Below are 19,395 nucleotides of genomic sequence, written 5' to 3' on the forward strand. Positions count from 1 at the left end.
GCAGCTGATGCTAGGTTAGGTGAATGGGCTATTGTGGAGTGCAGAAACAGATTATCAGTGTCTGTATAATTATGACAGACCTGGCACTCCGCAAGCGAGCTGACCACCTCTGTGAGCAGCAACCTGGACCAGGCTGCTGGGCCCGTGCAGTTAGGGGCGGTAGGGTCGAGGTGGGTGTGAGGACGGTACAGAGGGTGTGGGGTGAAGTGCGGGGGCGTCTGGGGACCTGTGTGTACGTGTGCATGTACTGGTAAACAAAGTCTGAGCTAGGCAGCAGTAAGGGGAGTCACGGCGGGTCGGGATGAGCAGTGCTGAACAGAGGCCAGAGAGAAGGGGACATAGCCAGGCCCTGGCTAGAAGTCCAGAGGTGGTGGTGGGGTGGTGGGAGAGAGGCAGATCCCGGCTTGGGCAGAACCGGACTTGGTGCAGTTGGGTCAAGAGAGTAGGGTTCCAGGCAAGGCGGGACTGGGCGGGGCCGGAGGGGATCGAGCGCGGAGGGTACCTCCTGGCAGGCAATGGAACTGGGCGCGGAGGGGCCGGGGCAGGGCGCAGGTAGGCGCCGAGGGGCCGGGGCAGGGCGCAGGTAGGCGCCGAGGGGCCGGGGCAGGGCGCAGGTAGGCGCCGAGGGGCCGGGGCAGGGCGCAGGTAGGCGCCGAGGGGCCGGGGCAGGGCGCAGGTAGGCGCCGAGGGGCCGGGGCAGGGCGCAGGTAGGCGCCGAGGGGCCGGGGCAGGGCGCAGGTAGGCGCCGAGGGGCCGGGGCAGGGCGCAGGTAGGCGCCGAGGGGCCGGGGGTCCCGGCGCCGTGGGTCACGGGCAGGCAGGGAGCGGAGGGACCGGCGCGTGGCGCGGGGCCGGTCGTCGGCGACCGCTGTGCTCACCCGGTAGGTCTGCGCCGCCTCCTCCACGGGCACCACGTGGTGAGTTCTGTGCTCCCGGGCCCGGTCGCACACCACGCAGACCGGGCTCTGGTCGTTCTTGCAGAAGAGCTTCAGCGGCTCCAGGTGCTCGGCACACAGGTCGCACGACCCCCCGCGACCCTGCGCCGGCCCGAGGCGCCGGAGCGCGGTGGCCACCCTCCCCAGCGGCCGATTGGGCCGCAGGCTGCGGGTAGCGCAGGGCTTGCGACATTCGGGGCAGAGGAAGGGCGCGTCCCCGACGCCCCGGCTGCGGTCGACGCAGGCGCGGCAGAAGTTGTGGCCGCAGCCGAGGGACACGGGCTCAGAGAAGAGGTCGAGGCAGATGGGGCAGGTGGCCTCGTCCTGCAGGTCCCGGGCCAGGCTACGCACGGCCATGGCGCCGCGGGCCGGCTTTCGCTTTAGTGTTCGCGGCGGCAGGAGAGGCCCGGCGGCCGCCCGCCCCGCCCCAGGGCCGCGGCGTAGGAGGGGTGGGGCGGGACCCGGCTCGGAAAGCCCTGGGCCAATGCCCGCCGGAGCCTGCACTGCGCGTGCCGGCAGGTGGGCCTGGGCCGGGAAGGGGGGGCTCAGGGACACGAGGGTCCCGTGGGGTGACAGTGCTCATTGCACCACGCCGTGAGTTTACTGAAACGTTGCTGAATCGTACGCTTCGAACCAGCGAAGTCTGTGCTAAGTTACACCTCAACAAAGTTGTTCTGAAAATTCCGTCTTTATTCCAGGCAGTTTAGCCTATCTGTACCTGTGATCTTGTGTGTACGGTGGGGATGTTATTTACCTCATAGAGTTGGGTTAAAATTGTATCAGTAAAATGTGCTAAATATGTAGGACACACACACACACAAAATCGTGGAGTCCATTCCGACTCATAGCGACCCTATAGGACAGAGGAGAACTGACTGCCCCATAGGGTTTCCAAAGAGCGGCTGGCGGATTCCAACTGCGGGGGACCTTTTGGTTAGCAGCTGAGCTCTTGTTAATCACTGCACCACAAAATTATCCTTTATTTTTAACCCATCCTCGTAAATACATTGACAGTAGGATGTGGACACACCCAAGAATAGTGCAGAATGGAAGGGAATTAATAACTCACTGTGCCCTGAGAGGACATTTTTTTTTTTTTTTACCATACTTCCTGTTTTTTACCCTCCAGCCGATTCCTACTTCTGGCGACCTCATGTGTGCAGAGTAGAACTTCTCTATGGGGTTCTTCCTACTTCTGGCGACCTCCCGTGTGCAGAGTAGAACTTCTGCATGGGGTTTTCAAGGCTGTGACCTTTCCAGGGGTTGCCAGGCCCATCTGAGGTGCCTCTGGGTGGGTTTGAATCGCCAGCGTTTCCATTAGCAATCCAGCACGTCACCATTTATTTAACCATTGTGCCACCTAGGGACTCTGCACTTACCAATGCAGTATTGCTAGTTGCCTCCCCTGACCCTCCAGTTCTCCATCATGCTGTCCCATTTAATTTCTTTGTAGCGTTGCTCACAACCCAAAATGCTGTTTACCTGTTTTACTTGCTCACTTTCCCTTATCTCCCAAATGAACTGCTGGGCCTCCTGAGAGGAAGGGTTTCTGGGCTGTGAGACTGTGGTAGGCTCAAGCGCTGACTGTCAGAAGCCCCTGGAATTGCTGCTACCACCCTGCCTGCCCCCGCTCCATTTCCCTTCCCTGCTTTTTCTCCAGAGCTAGTGTAGGACCTATCTTGTTCTGCTTTTTACCTGTCGCTCACACTAGGAGGTGGGCTCCACCAGGCAGCCATCTGCACACTAGGAGATGGGCCCCACTGGGCACCTGTCTGCACACTAGGATGTCAGCTCCACCAGGCAGCGTCTGCACACTAGGAGGTGGGCTCCACCAGGCAGTGGTCTGCACACTGTCAGCTCCAGAAGGCAGCCATCTGCACACTAGGAGGGGGGCCCCACCAGGTGGCTGTCTGCACACGAGGAGGTCGGCTCCACCAGGCAGCATCTGCACGCTAGGAGGTGGGCTCCACCAAGCAGTGGTCTGCACACTGTCAGCTCCAGAAGGCAGCCATCTGCACACTAGGAGGTGGGCTCCACCAGGCAGTTCTGCACACGAGGAGGTCGGCTCCACCAGGCAGCATCTGCACACTAGGAGGTGGGCTCCACCAAACAGTGGTCTGCACACTGTCAGCTCCAGAAGGCAGCCATCTGCACACTAGGAGGTGGGCTCCACCAGGCAGTTCTGCACACTAGGAGGTGGGCTCCACCAAGCAGTAGTCTGCACCCTGGTGTTCCCCACCAGGTAGCAGTCTGCACGCTAGGATATCAGCCCCACCAGGTAGTAGTTTGCATGTCTGCTGCTCCCTGCTGTTTCCAGCCCCTAGAACAATGCCTAGTGTACGCAGGAACCCAGTGGTTACAGTGGGTGGAGTATCTGGAAAGGGAAAATTCAGTGCTGTGTGCTTGGTGATGGAGCTACTGAAGACTCCTCTTAACTGCGTCCAGCTTTGCTCTAAAGCTGGTGCCGTGGACAGCAGCGCTATCAGAGCAGCTGTGTCTGTTGTCTTACCCATGAGGCTGTCACACTGTCTGGGTGACCAGTGGTCACCTTTAAACTTCCAGACGGGTCATCCTGCTCCAGCATAAACAAGCACAGCAGTCTCATCATCCTCAACGGGACACAAAGAGACAGACGGGATCTCTTGGGAGAATATAGCAATATTTATCCAAGCCCTAAAAATGCTCAGACGCCTTGGCTCAATTGAGAAAATGATCTCTAAAGGATTTGAAGAAATGACCAACTAAATGACAAAACAGCTATTAAACACAATGGAACAACACCAGAGATGTCATAAGGATTTTGGTGGGGAGGGGAAAGGAAAAACGCCTGTGTTAACTGTATAAAATACGCACGGGGCACAGAAGAGTGCCACCCGGTCTGTGATTTCTCCGGGCTTCTGCACTGGAATCGAGCTGTGCCTCCCTCCTTTACAGCCCAGCACCTTGCCTTGGCATCAGCCTCCCCAGGGCCAGCCCTCCACGCCACAATGGGATAAAACAACGGACGGACTGCAGGCAAATGGTTAAAAGTTATTTAATGTTAGAACACTGTTCTTACAATAAATAAAATGGAGGGTACAAAAACAAGCTTAAGGGGGAAGAAACCCCAAACCTCAGAGCAAAGACACACTCATGGATTCTGTACGCATCAGGGCTCTCTGCAGCCACTCCTCCTCCAGGGAGGAGACAGCGCAGAGGGGAGGCCATCCTCGGATGGGAGGACCTGGGCAAAGCGCTCAGCAGAGTGCCCTGTGTATAGGGAGGGTTCAGTGAACTTTAACTCTTATTACTGGAGCATCTCTGAGCCCCCAACCTTGCTTTTGAAACTGGTGCCAGCCTGGTTCAAGCCAGGATCCTGGGAAATGAGGGCTAACAGTTTCTGAACAGAGAGCATTACCTCATGTCATCACCTTGGCCCAGCAAAGTCGCCCTCACTGCATCCCACTCTATCAACAAGGAAACCGCACATGATGAGGTGAAGTCCCTTCCCGAGGTCAGGGCTGGTGATGAGGCATAATAAGGGAGGTGAGGCGAGGACACTGGGCTCAGGCTGCGGGGATGGACTGCCATCAGAGACTGGCATCTGGCTTCTGATGGATGCAGCAAAAGAATATGTCAAGATAAAACGAGGCCATCTTTCTCAAAGTTCAGGGACACACACAGTTCTAAAACCAAAACTGAGTTTGTAAGCCATTGTGTGAAGTATAATCTCTGCTTCCTGGTCTGGCCTCAGAACCCCACAGACCTACCACCTGGGAACCAGGAGGCACCCAGGTGGTCTGCACATTCTGAATACAGGTACCCACACTCAGCCCCTTTGTTCAAGGATTTCATCCATCCCTATTTCCTTTTGCTCTTTGGCTTTCCCAGATAACCTCTTCCCTAAAGACTCCAACTGCTATACCATAATTACATCCAGTGTTGTCATGGATTCTTACCGACCCCCTCATCTTATAAGAACAGGAGTGGCCAGTAGCCTTGGGACCGACTCCTCCTACGTCCTTCTGAAGCGCGGGGCACTCCGCCAGTTGGGCTGCGACCCTGAGGTTGCTGGGACAGCAGCTTCTGGAGGTTTTGATGCCTCCCGCCCTCATGGCGACATGGCCGGTGTGCTGGTGAGGCTCCTGTGGGACCACAGGTCAGGCCCAAGGGCTGTGACGATGAGGCTGTTGGCGAGGGCTGTCGGCCCTGAGTGGTCTGGCAGGGATGCTCAACACTGTACAAGCCTCAGCACAGTCCTGCCCAGGGACCGAGTGTCTTGCTGTAAAACACAGGTGAATGATGTCTCACAGCAAAGTGTCTGGAAAGCCTGATGGGGAGGGTCAAGGCAGTGCCTCACACACTGGCGCGCACCTTCCGGAAATATCAGAGTCCATGTTTCACACGAGATCCTGCCCATCAGCTCCAGGTACATGCTTCCTTCCCTGCAGGTTTCCCAAGGAGCCAGGCAGATGGGGCACAGGACTGTGAGAGGCAAAGCGAAGCCCCCACGAGGTATCACGCACACATGGGGGTCTGCAGGCATGCCGCTAGGGAACTGGCGCATCCCCAGGTCCGCCTTTTGCCCGGCAGATGGTCAGAGGGGTCGGGCTGCTCGACAGAGGCGAGAAGAGGGGCCGCAGCGTCCCAGAGAAGGAGGTCTCGGGGAAGATAAACAAGAGTGACCCATCGGTCACACTGTAGAAAGAGAGGTGTCCAGCTTCATAGTCCAGAAAAATCCCCACGCGCCGGGGCGGGTCCCGGAGGGGAACAAAGGCCCGCTCAGGTGAGTTGTAATAGCTCCCCAGAAAGACCAGGATCCAGAAGCCGTTGCCAGCCGACAGCTCACCTGTCTCCTTCCGGTTGACGTTCTCCCTGCACACACCTAGGGCCCAGTTGGCCCGCTCCCCAACCTCCACCTCCCAGTAGTGGCGCCCTGTGGTAAACCGCAAGTGGCCCAGCACGCAGGGGCCTGGGTCGAACCTCTCAGGGCTGTCGGGCAGTGCCTGCCGCAGGTCACCCCGACGCACGCTCCTCCGGTCCTCGGACAGCACCAGTTCTGGGTTCGCAGTCTCTGGATCCAGAATCACATCCCCTGCAGAGACAGGCCGAGGTGACTCCAGCAGCTCCAAACACGGGTACTCAGTACATGGCCCAGAAAAAGCTGTCCTTCCCCTCTCCCAACGAGCCGGAGCAAGACAACCTATATCCATTTCTTTCCAGGTCTGTCCACCTTCACAATCTTTCCCCATATGGACTTTGGGTGAGGAGGGGGACCCTCCCAGTGAGCTCTCCCCCTCCTCTTTGGCTCTACTGGGGAAAAAAAAAATGTCACCAACCACGTTTAGCTGCAAATCAGAATAACCACAAAAGTCTTGACTGCTTTTTAGCTTCACTTTTTGATTAGTACACCCCAGCTGCCCTCCCTCAGCAGTGAGAAAGGACAGCTCTCTGAAGACCCTGGGAAGAAAGTAGGCATTCTGACACTGGATGGATGCCAGATGGGGGTTAGGGGTCCAGCATCCATGCAATCTTTCAAGACCCTCTCCTAAAAGCATCAGGTGAAAACTCTGGGCCTGACTCTCCGCCCCTGACCCCAGCCTAGAAACCCTGGCTTTGCTTTCTTTTAGCCTTCACCTCTAGGAACCAAGGAGACTCGAGCACTCAGTCTGCAGGGGACTCAAGACAGACTTTCCTCCGGATGCCCCCTGCCCACCTGAGATAGGCTCGGGGCACCACTGCGCACGGCCAGCTAGCCTGTGTTCTCTGTAAGTCTCTGGCTCCGAGTCATGAGCAGTGCTGTCGCTACCGGGCCCCACCCACTCAGACCCCCATGTCCTTCCTTCCCTTACACCCTGGGCAAAAGTGAAGTCAGAGCCAGAAGTCCACAGCTCCTACCTCGGAATCTCCGCAGGGTCTCCACCAGCCCAGGGACCCTGCACACGGTCCTCAGCTCCATGGGCACCACCTCCGGCGGCTGCAGCTTCACATCCTGGATCCTGAGGGCGAAGCACAGGCGTCACCCTCCATGGCCAAGCCCCCACCCACACCCAGCCCGATTCCCCAGGGAGGGGCAGAGGAACTCATACCTGCGTAGGGCATCCCTGATGTCCTGTGGGGAGAGACACGCGGCATCAGTGCTACCACCACCACTGGCACCCGGTCCCAAGGGTCCCTCCCTGCAACCCGGTCCCTGGTCCCTCTCTCCTGGCCCCCTCAAGCCCTGGGCATCAGAAACACAGATGCACCAGAAAATTGCTCTGGGCCTGTCCTGAGCATGGCTAGAAGGCTGAGACTTCCTAGGTCTCTGCTTAGAGATGGGAGAACTGGAGAGATGGTTCCAGGGTGTGTGTGCACCGAGGGGGTGTGTGCACGGAGGGGGTGCATGTTCCTGGGGTGCAGCCCAGCCTCCACAGGCCCCACCCAGACTGCAGTGTCCCCACACAGCTCCAAGGACTCAGGGCGCTCCGGTGCAGGCTCCCTCAGTCATCACAGAACCTGAGCGCCCTGGTCTCTGGCTTCAGACGGCACCCTTGTGGGGAGACAGGGCACAGCCACCACTGTGTTCAAAATGTGACCCCACCCAATGCCAGGGTGACCTCGCGTGACTCCCTGTGCAACGGCCTCACGACTCCCAGTCCTCTGCCCCACCCCGCCCCACAGGCCCACCCACCCAGCCCTTTCTTACCTCCTACATCCACACTGCTCCTCCTACCCCTTCACACAGCCTTCCCTGGCCATATTATCTCTCCATAACACGCATCTGGTGTGACAGCATTTACTTGTTTCTGTAGCACGTCAGCTCTTTAAAGGTGGGGGTTTGTCCTGTGTCCCGTGACGCGCCTTTGGTGCCCAGAAGCATGACCGCACACAGCAGGGACTCAACACTCATTTGTCAAGTGAGTGAAGGTGAGGGAGAACACCAGGAGCCCCAGACACTATCCAGCCCCATGGTGCCCTGCAAAAGGAAGGCTTTCACATATAGAAGAAGTTACTTCTGTCTGGGCAGGAAGGGGCACACGAGGCCTAAGAAAAGGAACTGTGATAGGCCTGTGGAGCCTTGATGGAGTCTGGCCAGACGGATAAAAGATGGGCATGAAGCCTGTCATGGGTTGAACTGTGTCCCGCAAAAATACCTGTCAACTTGGCGAGGCCATGATTCCCAGTATTGTGTGAATGTCCACTATTTTGTCATCTGATGTGATTTTCCCATGTGTTGTAAATTCTGTCACTATGATCTTAATGAGACAGGATCAGAGGCAATTATGTTAACAAGGCAGGGCTCAATCTACAAGATTAGGTTATGTCTTGAGTCTTGAGTGGATCTCCTTTGAAATATAAAACAGAAACAAGCAGAGAGGCAAGGGGACCTCGTACTACCAACAAACAAGAGCCAAGAAAATAGCCCGTCCTTTGGACCTGGGGTCCCTGTGCTGAGAAGCTCCTTGACTGGGGAAGATTGATGACAAGGACCTTCCCCCAGAGCCAACAGAGGAAGCCTTCCCCTGGAGTTAGCGCCCTGAATTTGGACTTGTAGTCTAGTACACTGTGAGAGAATAAATTTCTCTTTGTTAAAGCCATCCACTTGCGGTATTTCTTTTACAGCAGTACTAGGTAACTAAGACAGCCCATCCTATGGTGGTTTTAGAGGGGGTCTGCCCCAGGGGCATTTGGAATGGGTAGGGTGTTTACAGTTGTCACAAGACTAGGCTATGCTGTGGGGTTTGGTGACAGTTCTGTCCTGGACTCACTGAAGACCTGCATGCCCAACCCTCCCCACATGGGGGACAGAGAGCCCTCCACAGAGACCATGGGCACCACAGGCAAGGCAGCAACGTGGACACACATCCTTTCAGTAAAACCACTCTGCAACTGCAAGGCTGGGAGATGGGAGCCGGCCCCAGACTCTGCTGCGGCTGCTGGGACCCAGCGGGCGGACACTAGGAAGCCACCCAAGCTCACAGCACTGGCCCACCCATGAGGCTGTGTGCAGACAGGGTCGGGGTCTCGGCCCGTGCACCCCGTGTACTGGACACAGGCGGCCAAGGGTGAACACACCAGAAGTGCTGTTCCTACGGACAGCAGTGCCCAGGGCCTGCTGTCCTGCTGTGCCTTACCCTCAGGCGGCCAGGGGCAGGTGTCAGGACAGGGTTAGTTAGACAAGGAAGTAAGGCTCAGAGAGGGCTGCGGAGCAGATAGAGGGCAGCTCTGGGTCCGAGTCGGGCACACAGTGTCATCTGTGTCACACTGCAGCTCTCCTGCCTGACTCACTCCTGCACTGCTGGCCTCCTGCCTGCCCGTCTGGCCCCATGGGACCTCGTTTCATTATAAACTCAAGGACCACAGACAGCACGTGTGAAGGCCTGGATGCCATGCTGGGCACCCGGCACATGCCACTGCTCCCAGGAGGGAGGCCCCTGAGGCGCTCCTTCTCTCAGAACATCCAGCCTCCACCCCATGGCTCCCTCTCCATCTCATGGACCTGCACAGACAGCCTCCTGCCTCCTCCTGCCATCCATCAACCTCCTCTGCTAAAGCCGCATGCCCACGGGAACAGGCGATGCTGGCATCTGGGTCAGGGAGGCTAGAAGAGCCCTCCCTGTCATCATTTGGGCAAGGGCAGATACAGGCAGGGGTTCACTGTGGAGGGGCTGGATACTAGGGAGCCAAGAACCAGAACCAAACTAGGGACCAAGAGATGTGCGCCATGGGGGAAGGGGGCCGAAGGGAGCGGGGAGCTCTGAAAGAGAAAAAGGAGCAGGCTGGCCAAGATACCTTCCTGCTGAGACTACCTGGCTGAGACCCCAAATGACATCTTCATGACAGACCCGATTTTCAGCCTGGTCCATCTTCTGAAAAGTCCTGCTCTGTCTGACATCTCTCCTCACTGCCTTCTCCCTCCCGAGCAGCTCCCCATCAGCATCCTGTGTTGGCTCCCTCAGCCTGGTACTTCGAATCCCAGTGCCTCCAGGATCCAAGAACAGCCCTCTTCCCTCATCCTGCCTCCAGATTGTTGCTGAGGGTCTGCTCTGTTCCCAAACCATTTTGGTGGCTCAGCAGAGGTTTCTGGATCAAGTTCAAAAGCCTAGGGACAGCAGCTGGGAGGCCTCTCTCGGTCCTTGAAACACTGGCTCAGTTCTGAAGGCTCCACCGAGGCGACCTCCCCTGGGGCATCCCCGAGAGGCCCCAGGCACCCTCTCCATACCCACAGCAACCATGCAACCTTCCCCAATGTGCATGCCTGAGCTACTCAAGGCAGGGCATCAGCCCTCATAGCCACACGGTGCCAGCGCAGAATACAGAGAAGACATTCACTGCATCCACTGGGTGAAAAGTCCAGACAGACAAGATGAGGGCCCAGATAATGGTCATGACAACCACATAAAGCCCCTACTGTGGGCTGGGCCCTGTGCTGGGAGCTTTCAACCCATTCACTCACTCACTCCTCATCACGGCCTGTGAAGGCCACACCCACACCCATTCCACAGGCAGGAAAACCAAGGCACTGAGATGACAGGCCTGCTGGCAGGGGAGGCACACCCAGAGCCCACAGGGAGGAAGGAGACCCTGGGGTTCTGGCTTGGGGGGCACTGCCAAGGAAAGCCCAAGTGCAGGGGAGGAGCAGGCCCCACAGGGCCACCCACTGGGGAGACCGGCCAAAGGCACACAGAGGCGGCAGTGTAGGGATGGGCAAGGGTGGAGGATGGAGACCATCTGCAGAACTGGCTGCAGAGCCCAGAGCCGCCCAGAGTGTAGACTTGGTGCAAGCAGTAATAAAGAGCCCCAGGCAGGTCTGGGCCCAGGAAAGGCACACAAACATTCACTTGGGACCAGGAGGAGGCCGATGGCAGGAAGTCCAGGGGAGGACCACGGTGTAGGCCAGAGTGGGTAAGTACACAGGGGCTTTGGAGGTGAAGCCCACTGATGTTTCGGAGGCCTGCCTTCCTTCCTCTTTTCCTCTGCACTCAGAGGCGAACGAAGGTGAGGGAGAAGGGCATGCTTCTCCTCTCATCTCACCTGCCTCCCTTCTCGCTGTCTCAAGCCCAGTGGTCCCAAACCTTAAGGTGGAAGACTCCCTGGTGCTGATCTTCTAAAGGGCCCTAGATTCCTGGATCCACCACCACCACGCAGCCAGCCAGTCCCACACAAGGCCCTGGACAGTGGTAACAGGAGACTTCAAGCTCAAGATTCCCCAAACCCTAAATACATCACATGTCCCCCACCCCCAGGCTGCACAGATGGGGCAAAATGTCCACTCTATGCCATTGATCCACACAGACAGTAACTGAACCACATCGGTCTGTGATTAGAACTAGAGAAAGTGAAGACAGACTAAGTACTGATTTACCAAAAAAACCAAAACCAAACCCAGTGCCGTCAAGTCAATTCCGACTCATAGCGAACCTATAGGACATAGTAGAACTGCCCCAGGGTTTCCAAGGAGCGCCTGGCAGATTCAAACGGCCTTTGGTTAGCAGCCGTAGCACTTAACCACTATGCCACAAGGGTTTCCTGTATTGATTTACACGACTTAATAATGCCATTTGTTTGAGTCTATGGAAGAAGACTAATTTTTTTTTTAGCACGTGGACTTTTGGTGGTGAAATGGCTAGGATACGTCCCCTTCATTTTACAGGTGAGCACAAGGCCCAGACAGGCGTGTATGGCATCTGGGTGTGGCTCTTCCCACAAGATAACACCCATCCCAGGCCTGGACAGGAGGTGCGGCCTCCTCCCGCCAACTCTAACTCCATTTTCCCACACAACACCCTTCACCAGAAAGACAGCATTCTCCACAGCCTCCACCAGACCGAGGCAGCATAACTAGATGGTGGCTGACTACCACCACCGACTGCTCTGGCATGGATCACAACAGAAGATCCCAGGCTGAGCTGGAGGAAAATGTAGAATGAAATTCTAACTCAGAAAAAAAGACCAGACTTACTGGTCTGACTGAGGCTGGAGAAACCCCAAGAGTATGGCCCACAGACACCCTTTTAACTCAGGACTGAAGTCACTCCTGAGGTTCAACCTTCAGCCAAAGATTAGACAAGCCCATAAAACAAATAATAATACATGTGGCTCTACCACGTATATGAGACTAAATGGGCACACCAGCCCAAGGGCAAGGACGATAAGGCGGGAAGGGACAGGAAAGCTGGACAAATGGAAATGGGGAACGCAGATCGAGAAGGGGAGGGTGCTGACACATCACGGGGTTGGCAACCAATGTCACAAAACAGCGTGTGTATTAATTGTTTAATGAGAAACTAATTTGCTCTGTAAACCTTCATCTACAGCACAATACATAAATAAAAGAAAGACGGCACTCTCCACCCCAGCACCCCACTTCATGGGTCCTCACCTGACCAGTGTGTGGCTTTGCCCATCATGGCTGTACCCCTCGCCGTGCCTGCCCCAAGCAGGGCCCGGTGCAGGCTCATTCACTGAGGGCCAGCGGGTGAGCCGGGTTCCCTCCTGGCCCGCCCCGACCCAGCGGCCCCACCAGGTGGCTCACCTGCAGCAGCCCCAGCGCAGGGAGCTGGCAACGCCCCTCCAGCTCGGCAATGAGCCCCCCGAGCGCGGCGCTCTGCTGCACCAACCTGGCTGCGTTCTCCCGCAGCCGGGGCAGCACCTCCAGCTCCTCCTCCTCCAGCTTCTGCAGCAGCTGCTGCTCTTCCTCCACCAGGAAGCGCCGGAGCCGCTCAAACTCCGCCAGGACGTTCTGCCTTTGGCTCTCAATCATCTTCTGCAGGAGGGAGAGGACGGCTGAGGCCTGGAGCACCCCATACCCTGGTTTCTTCCCTGACCCCAATCAAGGCCTACACTGTGAGGCCTTGCACAGCAGGTGACACACAACACCTCGTCAGACAGGTGTTCCCCACTCCCCACCTAACTCCACCCACATGCATGCGTCCCTCCTCAGACAGGCCACATACACTCACACACACACACACCTCCCTCCTCAGACAGGCCACACACACACACACAGCTCCCTCATCAGAGAGGGCACACACACTCACACACCTCCCTCCTCAGACAGGCCACACACACACACGCACACACACGCGCGCGGGCACATATACACACACAGAGCTCCCTCGGTATCTATGCAGCTCCTGTATGGAGATGGTGAGCACTCAGAGAACAAGGGTACCACGTTATCCCAATCTCTTGGTCCCTGAGTTTTGGACAGCGAGTAGAAAAATCCATACAGCAAAGGACACCGGCACTTTATCAAAATCTCTACCTGGCTCTCTTCAGCTCCTGAATTCAGAGGAAGCTCAGCAGTGAGAGTTTGGATAGCAATGACACCCTACTATCAGACTGCAATGGTTCCTAAGTTTTAGGTTATGAACAGAGTTCCAAGAGCAAATGCCACCTCACAGAAAAATCCTACCTACGTGGTTCCCAAGGGTGGGAGTTTGAACAGTGAGGGTCCAGTGAGCAGGGACCCCTGTGTCCCGAGGTGGGGCCTCCACTCCAAGAGCCATCCCACAGCCTCTGCCGGCCGCCCCACCATCTCCGGGATCTCAGGAGCCCAGGGCAGACCCAGCCACCTGCCTGCCACAAGGCACAGGTCTCCTCCGCCTGGGCCTGGAACAGCAGCGCGTCTTCCATTTGCTTCCGCAGATGCTCCAGCGACTTCTCCAGCTTCCCCTGCAGGGAGAGAGCACACAGCGACTGAGGACCGGCACCAAGACCCTCCGCCCCTTCCTAGCAATCTGCAGGCAGCAGGTCAGCTGCATCAGCAGGACCCACCCCCTCCAGGCTGGGCCCGGTCCCTGTGGCTGCTCTACTCAGACAATCCTCAGGCCAGACATCCATGCATTCGCAACTGACCTCCCCACCTAGGTCCCGAGTGACTCAAGTTCCTACAGGTGTTGTCCAAGAGAGAGCCACTCAAGTCTGTTCAACTGCAGCTGAGTCCGAAAAACCACAAGCAGGAACGACATTAAAGGAAAGTGCTGCTCAGAAGTGACGGTGAAAAGTAAAATTTGTCAGAACAAGGGAGGTAACATACCTCCCATTGGCATGACCACCTGTGACAACCCCAGCTTTACCTGCTCTCCCCTGGTCTCCCCATCATGGGCAGCATCAGCCTCTCACCACACAAGCTCTGTGAACCCCAACCCCCCCCCCTTATTCACAATGAATCTAGCGTTCTCCTTCCAAACATTCTCACATGGGACATCTTTCCCATTCTCAACCCCAGCGCCCTATGCCCCCTGCCTTAGTCATCTAAGTGCTGCTGTAACAGAAATAACATAAGCGGATGGCTGCAACAAAGAGAAATTTACTCTCTCACAGCCTAGTAAGCTAGAAGTCCCAAATTCAGGGTATCAGCTCCAGGGAAAGGCTTTCTCTGTGTCAGTTCTGGAGGAAGGTCCTTGCCATCAATCTTTCCCTGGTCGAGGAGCTTCTCTGCACAGGAACCCCAGGTCCAAAGGACGCGCTCTGCTCCTGGCACTGCTTTCTTGGTGGTATGAGGTCCCCAACTCTCTGCTTGCTTCCCTTTCATCTCTTGAGAGATAAAAGGTGGTGCAGGCCACACCCCAGCAAGGGTGATATATCCCACCTAATTCTCTTCAACCACAGGCAGAGATTATGATTTATAACACACAGGAAAAATCCCGAAACAGAGAACCACACAGTACTGGATATCATGGCCTAGCCAAGTTGACACATATTTTGGGGAGACACAATTCAATCCATGACACCACATCTGCTAGATTCCTCTGCTGTTACCTCTACCTGCTCAAATCAGGGCCCTGCAGCAAGGTGGGCACGTGCCCCTCTGAACTTCTGTGACCCCCCTCCCAGCTGGCTGCTGAAGGCACCAAGCTCACCTCTGCCCCCTACCCTGTCAGTTCACAGGGCCCAGCTGAAGCCCGACTTCCCGTAGCAATCTCTCTCACTGCAGACAGCCATCTCTCCTCCAAATTCACAGGCCCTCTACATGTCCTACGCTTGTAGCAGCTCCGCTGAATCTCCGCGAGCTGCAGGATGTCCGTATCCGTGTGTGTCCTTGCTTCTGACGTTCCATTCTTAGGCTTCCCTAGTTGTAAGCACCCTCAACTCATTCGTACAAGGGAACGGTGAGAGTCCTGTGAGCAAGCAGACTGATCCACGTGTGCCTGAGCTGGTGATTCCACTGTTTTCTGCAAGGGTCTGACCATTAGTTTCAGCACGGGGTGACACATGTATCAGTTATGAAAATCACAGGAAGAACTGGATCTCGGGAGGGTCTCAGTGGTCACTATGACAAGAGCGCTAGAACCATGTTCATGGGGACTCAAGTGGCTTAGTGCTCACTCCCACATCCAGCAGTGCCCAGACCCTTGTCAGCAGGCCCCAAGGCATCCAGCCAAGTTCCAGAAGGGGACAAGAGGTATAGGGAGGTTCTGGAACTCTCCCCCGGGACAGGGAGCTGATGGCAGGGCCAGGATGTGAACCCAGGATGCTTGGGCACAGGGCACCGATGTTTAGCACACCACCCCCTGCCTGGTGACCCAGGCCTGCTGTCAGGAACTTCAGGCACACGAAGGATTTTTCTAATGCCACTTCTTTTTGCCTCTGCTGCCACTGCCTTAGCTCAGGCTCTCCCACGCTCTCTGGTGGCTAGATGTGCAGCCTTGGGGCACCCTCCCCACCCTGCTGCCAGCCTCCTCTAGAGAACACAGGTCTGGTCACCGGACCCCCACCCTTCCACACACACCGTCATCTCCCAAATTCTCCTTTCTAGGCTGCCACCTGTCAGCAGTGCTTCTCAAACTACAGTCACCACCTGCTCTGGGTCATTAGCCAGTTCTGGGAGTCACAAACAGCATTTCTAGAAAACGGAATTGAACATACAGTATCCAAATGCATCCAATACTGTTAATACCTTAAGTCTCAGTTGTGGGTGCATATGTCTCTGGCTGGGGTCAGAATGTAAACTTTCTCTTACCTGGACTGACCTGCTCAACCCAGATTAGATAGTGTCCCTTCATGCCGCCTGCCTGCATTGCCCCAGAGAATCTGATTCCCAAGGCCATTTCCTTTTTTATCTAACACACACTGGGTCACACTGGGTTTTTTTTCTGCTTCTCTGGGGTGGGAACCAGCCTGCGTCTGAGTCTGTGGTGCCAGCACAGGGTCAGGCAGGGAGAACGGGCCCTTCCTGGGAGGTCAGACATTGCCAGGGATTCCTCAGCACTTGCTCTGCCGAGATGACAGACTCCATCAGTGGGGTGGCTCTTTCTGGAACTTTGTCTGAACTCTGCCCCAGGGTTTCCCAAACTGCCAGTTACAGCCTGTAGCTGGCAGGTAAAAGCACTTGGGTAGGACATCCCCAACTTTAAAAAAAAAAAAAAAAACTAGGCAATAGCATGAAAAGGGTTAAGGACTGTTTCATGAAACATTTTCCCATCAGGTCTGTGAGAGGAGCCTCTGGGAGGTGCTGGTGACTTTCAGCACCCTAACCCCACACCCTAACCTGGGAGCTCGGTTGACAGGGTGAAACGTGCTGGGCTGACACTTAGGATATGTGACATTCTTGTGGGCTTGTACACCTTGGTACAAGTTAGAATCCATCCTGATACGACCACTTACAGGGATTCTAAACCATCTTCACAGCCAAAAAACTAGGAGCAAGGGAAATGCTCATTACTGCATCTCAGGAATTGTTTTATGGTAGTAACAAAACTTCGACTAAATACCGATTTTAATATCAGACTAAACTATGTATTTGGCGCACCCTTTAACATACATACATATTCCGCCAGGACGCAAAATGCATGTCACAGTTAAAAACTTTGAAACACACCCCTGGTGTATGAAATACCTGGGGTTCCAAGAAAAAACATTTCAGCAGGTGAGTTAGACAAGGGCAGCTGCAAGCCCTGGCCAAGGTCAGCGGTCTGGCCCCATTGGCTCTTCACGACCTGCTTTTGTTTGGATTTCAGGAAAGGCAATGCTGGAGCGGGAAGACAAGAGCAACTTAACCTCTGGCCGAACGTGGGTTTGAGTCATCCAGTCTGAAGGCAAAGGCACCCCCTGGTACCCTACTCAACAAAGCAGCGGGGACCTAGACCTCTCCAGAACCCGCCTGCCTCTTTCCACCGTCTTTGGGGCCCGGAACGCAGCAGCAGCAGCAGCTTTCTCACTGCTCTCCCCATCCCCGCACCCACCCCATTCTCAATAGGCAGGAAAGTTATAGGGTTGCACATCGGCGCATGCCCCTGCCCTGCTCCAATCCTCCAATGACTCAGAAAGGGCCTCCCTCCAGGGCTCCTGCGGAGGGTCCTCGCCGCCTAGGGCCGGCCACCTCTCGTCTCCCCGCGCACGGCCCTCCTCTGGTCTCAGCGCTCTGGGGCACTTCCCAGAGACGGCGGTCACCCCTGCTCCGTGCCTGCCTGAAACCCTCCTGCCCCGCGTGACCCCTCCGGGACACACGCTCTACAGGCCGGCGCCCTCGCGCCCCATGGGTCCCCACCTTGAGGTCATCGGCCGCCTCCTGCAGTGGGCGCACACGGTGCGCCCAGTGCTCCCGGGAGCGCTCACAGGCGGCGCACAGCAGGCGCAGCTCGTCGCCGCAGAAAGCAGCCAGCGGCTCGCGGTGCGCGGCGCACACGCCCTGCGGGACCGGCGACGGCGGGTGCAGGCGCCTCGCCATCTCGGCCATCTTGGCGAGCGGGCGGTTGGGCCGCAGGTTCCTCTGCGGGGACAGCTCGCGGCACTCGGGGCACGCGTAGGGCCCCTCGGGCTGGCCCCAGCAGCGGCTGATGCACTCGCGGCAGAAGTTGTGGCCGCAGTCGGTCATCACCGGGTCGGTGAAGTAGTCGAGGCAGATGGCGCAGGTGGCCTCTTCCTGGAGGTTGGCCGACAGGTCCGGGGCGGCCATGGTGCCCGAGGAGCGCAAGAGGAAGGCGGCCGGGCTGGGGGCCGGGCGCCGGGCCGGGAGCTGGAGGGAGCGGCTTCGGCTGCCGGCAACTTCGCGGAGGACGCGGGGCCCCGCGGACGCCGGCAGGAAGAGGAGTGTGCGGCGGAAGCAGGAAGCGGCTGGGTGGGAGGTTTTTTTTTTTTTTTTTGGAGCCACCCGCTTTTGCCTCTGACTGGTCGAGGCCTGTCACGGGGCCGGCCTGCCGGACATAATTGGACGTCATTCACCGGTGGCCCGGTGTCACCGCCGCCCAGGAGCGATGGGGCCGGCCCGGGGGCTCAAGCTCAGGTGCTTGAGCGCAGGCGCCCAGCAGAACCGCGAGTTTGGGGCAGGGCGGGTCTGCGGAGGGCCGAGTCCCCGTCCCCGTGCCTGGTCTTCTCCCCGGCCGGTCCTCTCCTGTGCCGCGAGCCCTCCCCCGCGACCCAAAGGTCCCAGATTCTCAGCCAGAGCGACTCCGCAGGTGGGCTGTTCCGGAATAGTCACCCCCGACTCCCCACAGAAAACTCTCCTAGTCCGGGTAATAGCGCATTGACTCAAATGTTCAGACTGTTATACCCGCTGGAGTTCCTGAGTGGCGCAAGCGGTTAAGTGCTCGGTGGTTCAGACCCTCCTAGAGGCGCCTCGGAAAACTGGCCTGGTGATCTGTACCCCAAAGCTCACAGCCAGAAAGGCCTATGGAGCACAGTTCTACTCTGCATACATGGGGTCCCTATGAGTCCGCATCAGCTTGATTGCAACGTCATACCCGTTGCCATGGAGACCCCATGTGCTCCAGAGTAGAACTGCTCCATAGGCGTTTCTTGGTTGTAATCTTTAGGGAAGCAGATCACCAGGCCTTTCTTCTGCCGTGCCACGGGGTGAAGTCAAACCACATGGCTGTATATATGGACTTGAAACTTTGAGGACTGTGAAGGAGTGGGCTTTAAAAAAGAGAAGAGTTCTGAAGGAGGGAAGGGAAATCTCCCCAATGAACCTTCCCTACTCCCCTCCTGGGTTCTTTCCCTGAATCTGTGCAACTTCAAGAGGTAGAAAGTGATGGGGGTGGGGGACGCTGGGGCTTTTAGGGATTCAGCTTGAAGAGGCTCCACTTTTCATTTTACTCCCGGAGAAGGACCCAGACCTTAGAAGGAATGACACAGCATTTGTATGACAAAGAACAGAGTAGACATGGCAAACCATCTCTCTAAAGTGTAATTTAGTTTAAATCAAGTGAGGAGCCAAAAACTAGGTTAAATGAATTAGAAATTCTCAGGTGGGGGCATACTAAATAAAAAGTTGATCAGACTGTGCCTCATAGGTTTAAAAACTATATATGTATATCCACCATTTGTCAGTTTGCTGTACTGCCTCATATACGTGCAAAAGCTGGACAATAAATAAGGAAGACTGAAGAAGAATTGATGTCTTTGAATTGTAGTGATAGTGAAGAATATTGAATATACCGTGGACTGCCAGAAGAATGAACAAATCTGTCTTGGAAGAAGTACACCCAGAATGCTCCTTAGAAGCAAGGATGGCAAGACTTCATCTCGCATACTTTGGACATGTTGTCAGGACA

At 56.4% G+C, this 19,395-nt stretch overlaps 2 protein-coding genes across 3 annotated transcripts in view; both read right to left on the minus strand.

Moving 5' to 3' along the window:
• The window catches only part of LOC126070690 (E3 ubiquitin-protein ligase TRIM11-like), a 47,482-nt gene extending 46,125 nt beyond the window's left edge, over positions 1–1,357 (minus strand). For both annotated transcript variants that reach the window (XM_049875127.1, XM_049875126.1), the window contains exon 1: positions 878–1,357. In XM_049875127.1, the coding sequence (XP_049731084.1) occupies positions 878–1,291 (414 nt within the window). In that variant the 5' untranslated portion in view covers positions 1,292–1,357. The remainder of the gene's footprint in view (positions 1–877) is intronic.
• Positions 1,358–3,951: 2,594 nt separating this feature from the next.
• LOC126070692 (E3 ubiquitin-protein ligase TRIM11) lies at positions 3,952–17,934 on the minus strand. The gene is made up of 6 exons (XM_049875128.1): positions 17,391–17,934; positions 13,478–13,573; positions 12,432–12,662; positions 7,003–7,025; positions 6,812–6,912; positions 3,952–6,008 (listed from the first exon to the last, which is right to left on the minus strand). Exons 1-6 carry the CDS (start codon positions 17,796–17,798, stop codon positions 5,464–5,466), a joined length of 1,404 nt encoding a protein of 467 aa, XP_049731085.1. The 5' UTR covers positions 17,799–17,934; the 3' UTR covers positions 3,952–5,463.
• Between the last annotated feature and the right edge of the window lie 1,461 nt (positions 17,935–19,395).

This window comes from Elephas maximus, chromosome 2 (genome assembly GCF_024166365.1).
Source record: "Elephas maximus indicus isolate mEleMax1 chromosome 2, mEleMax1 primary haplotype, whole genome shotgun sequence".
In the NCBI taxonomy this organism is placed as follows: domain Eukaryota; kingdom Metazoa; phylum Chordata; class Mammalia; order Proboscidea; family Elephantidae; genus Elephas; species Elephas maximus.

Excerpts from the sequence above, each read along its gene's own strand:
- LOC126070692 (XM_049875128.1), bottom strand. The coding sequence starts at position 17,798 with ATGGCCGCCCCGGACCTGTCGGCCAACCTCCAGGAAGAGGCCACCTGC. Across the intron at positions 6,913-7,002 it reads ATCAGGGATGCCCTACGCAG|GATCCAGGATGTGAAGCTGC; the intron begins GTATGAGTTCCT and ends CTTCGCCCTCAG. Across the intron at positions 6,009-6,811 it reads GACCCTGCGGAGATTCCGAG|GGGATGTGATTCTGGATCCA; the intron begins GTAGGAGCTGTG and ends CTGTCTCTGCAG.